Source organism: Octopus bimaculoides, chromosome 25 (genome assembly GCF_001194135.2).
Source record: "Octopus bimaculoides isolate UCB-OBI-ISO-001 chromosome 25, ASM119413v2, whole genome shotgun sequence".
Taxonomy (NCBI): domain Eukaryota; kingdom Metazoa; phylum Mollusca; class Cephalopoda; order Octopoda; family Octopodidae; genus Octopus; species Octopus bimaculoides.
Window position 1 is genome coordinate 34,742,110 of NC_069005.1, and position 12,219 is coordinate 34,754,328.

Genomic DNA, 12,219 nt, shown 5'->3' on the forward strand with positions numbered 1-12,219 from the left:
GGGTGGGGTGGGGTGGTGGAAGGAGGAAGAGAAAGAAGATTTACTTCATAGATAGCCACATGTGAACCTTACATCTCCCGAGCCACTTCTGTGTGTGTGTGTGTGTGTGGTTCACAATGTAACCCTAAGCTTCAGGGTTTCAATTCCAGTGTATCAACAAAGACATGAGGTCTCTTACTATAAAGCTTTCAGCTGCTACAAACAATCACGACCACCACTACTACTGTAGCGGCAATACACCACCACCATCACCACCACCGACACTGCCATCACCATCACCATTATCATCATCATCATCATCATCATCATCATCATGGTCATCATCATATAGACTCAGAAGTTGCTACTATATCGGGTTATTTATTTATTTATTACACATAACATACACAAGCACACATACACATAATACACACATGCATATATGTACATACACACACATCTGTATATACACATAAAACATACACATATATAAACACATTACACACACATACATATGCATATACACACACACAAAACTTTCATCATTTTTCAGTCTTCTATGTTTTTTTTTATTTATATATCAGTTGACACTGATAGTGATGGAGACAGTGACAGTGGTGGTGGTGGACATTGAGCCCCTTTTTCCATTACTGACCCCACCCCACCCCCCTCACTGAACCCATTGCTAACCTTCCCCTGTCACTCCCCACAGTTCAGCAGCAAAAACTACTTACAATTTCATAGAAGACACATTCTATAGAATCCGAATTGTCACGGAGTAAGAACTGTCTGCCAGAGAGGTTACGATCAGGAAGAACGGCAGAATCCAGCACACCTACAATAAAGAAAGGAGTATGTAGACCTTAACAGCAGGAAAGAGTATTCAAGTATAAGCAGTAGCAAGGAGTATTTAAGAGATTAGCAGGAGAGAAGGGTATTTTGATATTAGCAGTAGAGGGAGTATCTAAGAGATAAGCAGGAGACTGAATATAGTGACATACACAAATGCAAAAGTACTCTTGTCTCCTGCTAATCTCTTGATCCAGATCAATTCCAACTGTTTAGTCCTACAAGAAAGCTGAACCGTTTAGCTTTCAGATCGCTCTGTCAAATGTAAGGCATAATTATTCATATTGTTTGGAAATTAATCATACATTATATTACAGCTTTGAAATTTCGATGATATGGGTGTATACTTTAAAAATGGCATTGTAGAGTAGGTGTGAGAGGCTAGATCTGGCTGGTTTGAAACAGGTAGGATATTTGGGTCAGATGTGGCCTGTTTAAATGCTAAAGGGTTAAAGAACATATGTAGCAATAGATGTGTCACGTTTAATTGTGGCAGTGTTGAGAGATGTCAAATGAATTTCATAATACCATAACCAGGATTTGAACACAAAACTTTATTGTCAATCACTTCAATCAGCCTTCATCTCTCTAAACTATTTGGTTGTTTTCCTTTATTGTTTTTGATTTCCATGTTTGTAGCGGTTATTGTAGTCATCGTTGTGTTTAGCCTAGATTAGGCCCGGTTGAGTATACCTAGTCTCCTTTTGTAACATGATTTGAAGGAGAGTTGACTAACTTGATAAAACCTGAGACACTGTGCTATATCCATGTCAATCATCGAACCCGACTCTTTACCAGTTGTGCCATTACCACCACCACCACCACTATCACCATCACCATCACCATCATCTATGTAAAACTTAATGAATTGACATCTTCATCATAATTTGTTGGCAATGCGAAGGAGGAGGTAGCAGATCGTTTCAACAACACTTACAGAACAAACCTCAAAAATTGATTAACCTCAATAGAAGAGATTAGAAAGTCAATTACCATTGATGGACTGGCCATACAACCGATCATACGTTTCAGATTTCATTTCCTTTGTGTATCAATCGTGAAGAAATGGAGCCAACAGATGCACACACACAGACATTTGTATGTCTGTGTGTGTGTGTATATATATATATATATATATATATATATAAAAACATATAAGACAGATACATTGTAAATAGCAAAATGTTGAGTGCTTCAAGACAGGGAGTTGGTGTCCCGCTGTTGCTTCAAATTACAGCACTGCCAAGGCTACTGAATGTCACTAATTGCAGCACTGACGAAGATACCAAACGACATAAAAGCAGCAGCCATGACAGATGCTCCAGTGCTACAGAAAAAGATTTGAAATGCATTAACATATAATATAATATTGCTGCTGGATATTCTTCATGTGTGGAAGTGGTTTCAGGTAGGCTTAGTGCTGAAGTCAAAGAAAAATCTTCCACTCAGTGATAATCCCTAGTAATAAAGGCAGCTCATGTCAAGTTCATTAGTGTAAGTGTTCAGTAATTCGGATTAATTAGCACTTAGGTATCAGTTTAGCTAGAAATGATTCAGCTTTAAGAATTAGAAACTGGAAAGTTTGCCAATGCAGCATAAAGGCAAAGGTCCTGCTATAAACTAAAACAGTTGGATCATATTTATTTCTTTATTGCCCACAGGGGGCTAAACAAGGGCAAAGGGATTAAGTTGATTACATTGACCCCAGTGCGTAACTGGTACTTATTTAATCGACTCCCCCAAAAGGATGAAAGGCAAAGTCGACCTCAGAGGAATTTGAACTCAGAACATAACGGCAGACAAAATACTGCTAAGCATTTCGCCCGGCATGCTAATGATTCTGCCAGCTCACCACCCTAAAGTTGTGTATATTAATTAGAGAAGACTGAAATAAAATTAAGACAGAGATAATTTGAAGGCAAAGTTCAAAGTGGAACATGGCAAGTAAGAGCAGTAGAGTACTTAATGAGATGCCTTCGTTAATTCAGCCTCACTACAGCACTGCCTTACATAATTAAAACCCTTCAGTTGCTGGGAGAAACACAAGACATTAGATATGGTTGTTTGAAGAAAGTCTGTGCTAAAGCACTTTGATAAATTAATGAGTCTCTCCAAGGATTGAAAGAGAAAATAAGATGAGTTGAGGAAAGGAATCTTATTAAATTGGACAAAATAGGCAAATCAGTAGATGAAGGAATGGCATATAGGGTTAGGAATAACTAAAACAAACTATTATAAAATGGGGGGGGGAGAAGGTCAGCAGCTGAAATGATGAATCATTAATTGAAATAGAATTCAGTTTATCTAACGGGGGGGGGGGATATATTTCAGTTAAACATTAAAGACATTGCTTGGTTAAAACTGTAGAGGGACAAAGTAAATTTTAAAAGCATTTCAATATAAACTGGATTGTCTGAATGACATGGGTGGGGGGCAAGAATAAGGAACAGATGCAGGTGAAAAATGGGGAACAAAGAGCACATTTGATAGACTAAGTGAGACAGCAATAACATCATGGTGCATTATGCTGTAGTAGGGGGTGGAGGTGTTAGGTAGTGTATTAATTTACCATAGAAAACAGGGATAATTACAAAGAACTTGAGATAATTTAGCAGTGAATTGTTAGGCAAAGAGAACTGAAATAACTACACTGTTAGTCATTAATATTACAACTTTAATCAATCTTACACCAGATGACCACCACTACTGACTAGGTTTGTTTCTACTGATTGAGAGAAATTGAAACATTTTCCTTGTAACAGTGTTACATAATGTAGTGTAATGGTAAACACGTTAATGTGGTAGTATAAGTGGTGGAGATACGAAGGTAGTAGTATAAGTGAGAATGACCAGTTTCCATGGTTACAACAAAAAGTGTAACATAAAATAGGTGTTGTTGTTTAGCTATAGGTCAGCACTGAACCAACAGACCAATGACTAAGGGCATTCCAGCCATGACCATCCTCTCTATTTACACCCCCACCCCCCGCCCTACTAAGGGCCAAATGGACCCCTGTTGAGAGCCACTGCTTTACATTGTAATAAAAGCATCTTTTCACTAATTCCACTAAATATTCAAATGAACCAACAACAACAGAGTTCACCTCTCTCCTTCTTCCCTACAAAACCAATTCTATTTGATGTTTGTCCTGTGGCCCCCAACAGAAGTGAATCGCTACAAAGTCACTCAATCCTGCTAGAAATAGCAGTTAAACCACACTCTACTATTTGGATCTGTCATCTACGTAGATTATGTTTGGAAAATAAAATGGCAGGAGTGTCACAGCTGGACTGTCTTTGATCATAGATCTCCTGGATCAGGGATGAACCAGGGGCGGGGGAATGGGGAATGGGGTCAGACGACAACAAGTAGTTGTTATTTCAATGGTTAAGGTGTAAATGTCTGGGTGGGGATCTATCTTCTTTTCTACTTCACCCTGCAACACTGAAACCCCTGCCACCCACTCAATTGCATTGGTGATTAGAAGGTGTTCATTCCTTATAGAACTCTCTTTCACACAAGTGTAAGGGTAGGGAGATATATATTTCGAATCAAACCGACTCCAAACAAAAGCCGAGATAACAAACAGGATTTTCCTTCAAATAAAAGCTAAGTCAATATTTACTTACCATAAACTTCACAGATGATATGAAATTTCTCTTTGTACTTCAAGTAGTTATTTTTCAGTTCTTTGATAAAAGTTGTAAAGATGGGATTGATGGGACTGAGTGCTTTCTCTGTAGGCCTTGGCTTCTTATTGGCTGTGGTGGCCACGCCACTCACATTAACCTGAAGAACAAACAAAACAAGAACCAACTGCAAACAGGGCTCAAAGAGATCACAAAAATGAGTTTTAAGAAAGAAAGTGTGACAGAGTCAACATTAGTCAACAGTTCAATTATTTGGAAAAATCTAGTCTTTTTTTAATTTTTTTTTATATATATTTTAGGTGGGATGTATTCAGAGAGGGGGTCAAATAGAAATTTTTCTTAAAATAGTTTTTAGAAAGAAATTAAAAACCAGAAATGAATAAAAAAAAAAAGTGGTTGAAATTAATTATTCCAGTTGTTGTTGCTATGTTGAGGGAAATAAGTTAAAGGATGTCCGTATGAGTAATGTTTGTTTTGGGATGTTAAGGGAATCTAATAACCAACAGGTAAACGGTTCTGATTAGAGAAGATAGTTCAATAGATTCAATGAGGGAAATAGCATAGTCTTGGGATTGGCTGAAACAGGGAATGAAATAAAAGAACCAATTATTCTATGGCATGGTTGCGAGGTGATTTATAGAAGCAGACATGGCTGTGTTGTAAGACGTTTGCTTCCCAACCACATGGCTTTGGGTTCAGTCCCATTGCATGGCACCTTGGGTAGGTGTCGTCTACTATAACACCCCTCCTCCAACACTCTTGTGAGTGGATTCCACAGAGATCGACTTTGCCTTTCATCCTTTCAGGATCGATAAATTAAGTACCAGTTGCATACTGGGGATCGATCCAAAAATTTCGGCCTTGTGCCTTAAATAGAAAATAATATTGTTTTAGCAATCTATAATCAAAGTAAATAGAAAGAATAAAACTCAGACCTTTGACAATGTGTTGGTCTGAGAATAGCCTGGACTATGTTTAGATTCATTACTTGGTCGGTTGTTAAAGGTAGGTGCTACTTCAGCAACATTAGCTTCCTGAATAAATGATTCACCACCAAACATTTGAGGAGATGAGACAGATTTACAGGACTGAGCAGAAAATGACCAATTATAGCTTGACCTACAAAGAGAAAACATTCAAACTGAAATCTTGGCCTTTCACAGAGACAAAGAACTTGGAGAGTCTTTACAGATTGTTATAGGAAGACATCATGTGACTAGTGACAATCAACAGCTTACTAATAATAGGAATATTTTTATACTATTTTCATGTCATAAAAGAGTGGATTAGCTAGGTGTACAAATTCAAATGTTAAAAACAAGTTGCTGTTTGAGAAATTGTTCTAGGATCACATGATCCAGATAACTGCAACATGAGTTGTGAGAAATGAATTTACATGTAGGACATGAAGAGTTGACACAAAGATTCCACACATGAAAGGCATTGATTGGTTTATGGCACAGAGACAGACTGTGTGTGATTGATGGAAATGTGATGCAGGCTGCTTGTATTGTGCATCAAGGGCAGAACTGAATGAATAAAGAAACACTTGCATTTGGGTTCACAGTCATAACCTAAAAGAGAATTAGTTGAGATCAATGAAATGACACTGCTGTTAGAATCAACATGGAGGACAAAGAGACAGATGACCAACAACTGGGAATCCTTTATATCATCAACATTATCATTGTCAATGCTTTAATGTCTGTGTTGTAGTATAGACAGGATGGGTGGGCAATATTGGTAAACAGCTAGTTGTTTCTATCTCCTGCTCTACACTTCAGCCCTTCCATCCATGACTTTCTCTGTCAACTTCCATCATCAGCACACAATACATTTAATGTGTTCACATCACTTGTCCACACCACTTCAAACTATACACTCAATTTGCTAAAAATAGCAGCCAGGTTGCCTTCAAATCATATAGCAACATCTATAAAATGGAAAAGCATGTTAGGTAATGTGGTCCCGGAGAAAGATGGGATGGTCACAGCTAAATCAATAACAACAGTTAATTCATCCATCTCTAATATATATATATATATATATATATATATATATATATATATATATATATATATATATATATATATATCGCCAACAAGAAATGAAGAAAACCAAATGACTCAAGAAGGAAACCAATATTCTTCACACAATCTAACTTGATGTTCCCCAGTTTAGGATTATTAAATAAAAAAGATGAAGTACAATACCTGGTAGAAGAACAATCTGTAGTTTGTTGTCTCGGAGAGTATCTAATGTTAGAGGTTGTAGGAGGTGCAACTGGTGGTTGTGGTGGTGGTGGTGCTGCACGCTCCATTGGTTTCCTGCTTATCATACCAACATTATTATTATTGTTATTGTTGTTTTGTTGAATGTGGTACTGTCCCCTTTTTACAGGGCCAGATATTTTACTACCTGGGATATTTCTTTCAATACCTGCAATATGAATACCAAAGTACTTTTGTTTTTATTGTAGGTAGTAGTAGTAGTAATGTTTAGGTAGAGTAAAATGAGAAGTTGTGACATTTATGCACCTCTGGAGTGTAGTGTCGTCTCTGTAACTGAATCAGTTTCAACCGGGAATCAAAGATGGATCGGTGACATTTCTAGAGACACAATACTCATCCACTGTTGCTCTGGAAGTGTTATCATGTACATGTTTTGTTTTTAGTATAAAAGATGGGCTACACCAAATATTCTGCTCAATACCACAGATTCGCTTGTCTGTTGTTTGACCTTAACCAGTTGAGCATGTCCCTTGGTGGCTGACGATATGTGCACCTCTGATCATGAGCAGAAGTAGTGGGGGAGCATCATAGCCATGTGTTGAGAGGAATTCTTTGGGGTTTGAATAATTCACCTCTGGAAACATGGGTGTTTCGTTCAACATCCTCAAACAACCCTTATTCAGGGACCTTTTCAGTAGGATGGGCTACTCGACCTGAGGAAAATTCTAACTGGGCCCCACCTGCGACATCATGCGCTGTTTATCTTGATATGAGATCACCATGTCGTGCACACATGGTTGTGATGCATGTGCCTGGTGTACCCTTATCAGACGGGTAGTCATGATGGGTATATTGGGCTTCGTATATTTTACCCCAGTGTCACGTTGATGGCAGGCACTGCTCTCTCACTCACTCAATAATAATAATAACAATAACAACCCTTTCTAATATAGGCACAAGGCCTAAAATTTTGGTGGGGGGGGGCAGTCAATTAGATCAACCCCAGTACACAACTGGTACTTAATTTATCGACTCCAAAAGGATGAAAAGCAAAGTCAACCTCAGCAGAATCTGAACTTAGAATGTAGCGATGAGCAACATACCACTAAGTATTTTGTCCAGCATGCTAATGATTCTGCCAGTTCGCTGCCTTAATAATAATAATAATAATAATAAAAATAATAATGGTTGTGGTTTCTGCTTTAAGCGCAAAGCTAACAGCTCTGAGGGAAAGGGGTTAGTCAATACCTTCAACCCCAAAAGGACAAACTGACTGTTAAAACATTTTACTGAAAAAATAGAATGCATTTTATAGCAGGATATAACAAGACATTACATGTCTCAGCTGTTAGCATGTAAGGCATGAGACCTTAAATCATTAACGAGGTAATGAGATTTGATGACATTCTGCCCATGAGAAGTATTGAAAGGAAATCAAACTGGGATAAAGAGTGAGAAGTTTTCTAGCAAGTTGGTGGGTCCTGTTTTTCAGTTATAAGCATATTCATAGCAACAACATGAATAGCGTTTAGTCTTACAACAGCAGTCCTGCAAATACAGCAACAAGTGGCAGTGTTGTGTATATATGCTACAACAACAGTCTTACAAAACTGGTCTTGTATGTAGTACAATAACAGTTTTACATAGTAGCAGTGGTCGTACATGTTGTATAACAGTTGCTGAAATAAGAAATTGATTGTTATACCAAAACACTGTGTAGTGTATGTGTGTGCACGTGTGAATGTGTGTATGTATGTGTACGTGTTGTGTGTTTATGGTGTGTCATTACAAATGTGATAAAACTCAACTGAAATGGAAACAGCAAAAGTGGAACAATTAATTAAAGATAGAGAGATGGAGAGAGAGATAGAGAGAGAGAGAGAAAGAGAGAGAGAGAGAGAGAAAATGAGTGCGTGCGTGTGTGTGTGTGTGTGTGTGTGTTAAAGAGACAGAAAGTAATTTGTTACAAAAAAGAAGAAATGCTAGTTGAGATAACTAAAGAATAAACTGTCAGCTGAAGCCATTCTTGAGTGATGAAGAAGAGATCAATGGATGTAGGAGAGATTGAGGGGTGGGGCAGGAGTTAGATGATGAACAAAGGAGATTATGAAGCAGGATTGAGGTAGGGATTAAAGGGATTATATCAGGATGGTTTAGAAAGGGTGACATGCCAGCCAGTAATCATATTCAGCTAATCTCATACTCTAGAAAAGAAAACCCTTAGAAAATGTTACAATTATTTTTCACAGATTTATAAAGAAGAACAACTGAGAGAATTAGGTTGCCATTAAGTTTCTGTCTTCAGTGTACTGTAATGTCACCTGGAACTACCAGCCAAACAATGAAACTGGACACGGAAGGTTTAGAGTGAAATGAAGAAGAAACTATGATGCCCAAGAACACAAGAAACATGAATGAAACAACTTCAGATTGCACCCTGGGTTTACTGAGCAGTTAACCATTATACCATGGTGTAAGACATATTACCTTTGAAAATCTTAAGACTTATGTTAATTATAAAGAAACAGCAAGGCTGAGTAGAGAGGGCTGCTTGGTCCTGTTGTAGACAACTGCAGTCCCAGTTGTATGATAAAATGACCTCAATTCATATTATAAAGTGGTTGTTGTTAGGAGGCACAAACAACCAGAAATACCATCGTAACATGTACAGCAGAACTGGCCAGTTTTTTTCTCTGCTGTTGTATGTGTGACAGACAATGAGGTAGAGGGATGCAACAGCAGAGACACGCATCTAGCCCAGGCCGACAGATGTAAAAATAATAATGATGAATTATAGAAAAGTATGCTATTAAATAAAAGCAGCAAGATAAAACCGTCTCGGTTTATCATTGAATATTGATAAAAAGTAGAATCTCTTTGAAGGCAGCCTATTCATATATGTATTTGTTATGTGAAATATTGAAAAAATAAATAAAGCCATCGAAAACCAAAGTGTTTGTCTGGAAAGAAGGAAAATGCAAATGAGGCATGTTTAACAAAATACTTGGCTTTGAGTAGGACGTTGCTGTTTTATCGATGGACTGAAAACTAGAGGGTTGATGGCCTGTTTGGTAGAGATTTCTGTTGCCATTGTAAGATGTGCTCTGAGGGAATGTGTTGCATTGGTCAGAAAATCTGTCTCTTTCATTATTATTCATCAAATCACTCCTGCCACCAGCAAATGTCTCCAGCCAGCTGTCATCTACAACAAAAGAGACAGAAAGAAATGGAGAGGATTAAGAAATGTTAGTTCAAATATATTTCTTCTTGGATGCTGTTAGCAAAGTAGGAAATGTGTTTGAAATTAATAAATTGATTAACTTGCATTGAAAATAGTTTTACTATCATAGTATGATATGTGTGGATTCTAAGCGATGGAGCTGTTTATCTCTTTAATAACACTATCACGCACATACACACACACACAATACGTCTGTTAGATTATTAACTGTAATGTGATCAATAAAAGCCAGTAACACCATCCATATAAAGGCATGAATGTCACAGATTCTACTTCAAACCAAGTCACAGAGTCAGTCTGCTGGATCCTGTCAAACCATCCAGTCCATACCAGCACGGTAGATGAAGGTGAAAAGACAATGAAGATGAGGCACACTGTCACCTGTTACTCTCTCTCTCTCTCTCTCACAACACCACACCTAAACTCATCTCTCTCTTTCTCTCTCTCTCACTTCTGAAGTTCTTTAATTGAATGACTTACAAGGCAATCTCTAAAGACCCAGTGCCAGAAATCTATACATTCAGAACACTTTGTAAAATGGACAGCGTTAGGAAGGGTATCCAACCATAGAACCCACAATGGGAATAGAGATATTTCAGAATGACATGGTCTTCTCTCCCAACCCATGCCAGCTGGGAAAACATGCATAAAACACTGATATCTCTCAGGGTCTTTTTTTTTTTTTACTGACCCGTTAATTTCCACAACATCTCACTTGCTCCCGTTGAGACATCAGAGAGGTTGGCTGCATCTGGCGTCAGTCTTCTTCCACTGATGTCACAACAGAGCACATCTTGACTGGATGCATTGATAAATATTAAACCCCAGCAACAGGAATAAATAACTGCAGTTATGAATAAAAAAACAACACCAACCTTCCCAAGTTCCAATTATGACATTTAAACACCAACAGATGGATACGCGGTTCAAAACCAGGTGGAGAACCAGCGGGAGCGGGGGGCGGGGGCACATGCTAATTTTTATTTACAAATTGGTATTTACAAGTGGAGAATGTAAATATGCACACACACATATGCATACATGTAACACTTTACAAACACATACATATAAATCACACATATAGAAATATATAATGTATGCATACTGGCACTTACACACACACACACACACATCCTATTAGTATGCAGAGTGAATGAGAATTATCTACTTTAGCGAACTATTATTATAAATGTAGACTAAAACAGTGATTATTATAAGCTGATGTTTATCATAAATAAATCAGAGGTGGAACAAACAGAGAGGCAGGCTGAGGCAGACATGCATACACACACATTACCCCTCTCTCTTTCTCATATACGTATGTGTATAAAATGCACAAACACACATTATCTCTCACATCTATGTATATATATATATATATATATACCATCGTATATATGTGTGTGTGTGTGTGTGTGTGTGTGTGCATATATAAAATAGAGAGAGATAGACAAGCTCATAAATGTATCAATAGCTTGTCTTTATATATCTTATCAAAGAAACATAAAATCTCAGATGTAATTTTATTGTTCATATTGTGTGAAGCCCCATTAAGAGATTTTAAGCAATGCTTTTGAAGAATTCCTTATAGTAAATTAAGAACATCATGGCACTTTTAATGCAACTCTTCTCTACAACTGCCACATATTGAACAGTTCTAATGATCTATTTAGTAATGGTGACACTCGTTTACAACTACTGTGCAATGTCAAGACAAGGACACACACACACAATGGGCTTCTTTCAGTGTCCATCCACCAAATTCACTCATAAGGCTTTGGTTAGGTCTGGGTCTATAATTACAAGATATGTGCCCAAGGTGCAATACAGCAGGGCTGAACACCAAACCATGGGGTTGGGTAGCAAACTTCTTAACCACACAGCTATGCTTCCACCTACTGTGTGTGTGTGTGTGTGTGTGTGTGTATGTGTCTGAACACTTACAGCAGGTATCACTTGTGTATTTATGATATTTTAATCCAGTTTTATTTCTCAGTGTGGGGATGCAGCAAGCCAACGGATGTTCTGTGTGTTCACCATCTGTTCGTATTGAAGCTTCCAGCATGAATGCCAAGTAGTACAGCATGTGATTTCCAAATTTCTGGCAGAGTGAAATATGTCATTTTTGCTATTTTTCTCACAGACGGTGTCCAACTGACCCTACAATACTATGTAGGCGCCAAAATCAACAACAAACAATGCAGATGAGCAAAATTAAAAACATAAAATGGTGACAATTTACCCATCACACCGTGTATGCATATATAT

The 12,219-nt window shown here is 37.8% G+C and overlaps 1 protein-coding gene across 6 annotated transcripts in view; it reads right to left on the reverse strand.

Annotated features, from left to right (window-relative positions):
• The window catches only part of LOC106869068 (spermatogenesis-associated protein 22), a 41,610-nt gene that overhangs the window by 10,338 nt on the left and 19,053 nt on the right, over positions 1–12,219 (reverse strand). For 4 of the 6 annotated variants that reach the window (XM_052976601.1, XM_014914587.2, XM_052976604.1 and 1 more), the window contains 5 exons: positions 9,715–9,912; positions 6,693–6,918; positions 5,415–5,598; positions 4,459–4,618; positions 714–814 (listed from right to left, as the gene is read on the reverse strand). In XM_052976601.1, the coding sequence (XP_052832561.1) occupies positions 714–814; positions 4,459–4,618; positions 5,415–5,598; positions 6,693–6,918; positions 9,715–9,912 (869 nt within the window). Of the gene's footprint in view, positions 1–713; positions 815–4,458; positions 4,619–5,414; positions 5,599–6,692; positions 6,919–9,714; positions 9,913–10,826; positions 10,943–12,219 lie in introns of those variants that run through there. The other 2 variants (XM_052976603.1, XM_052976605.1) reach the window with 2 other exon arrangements.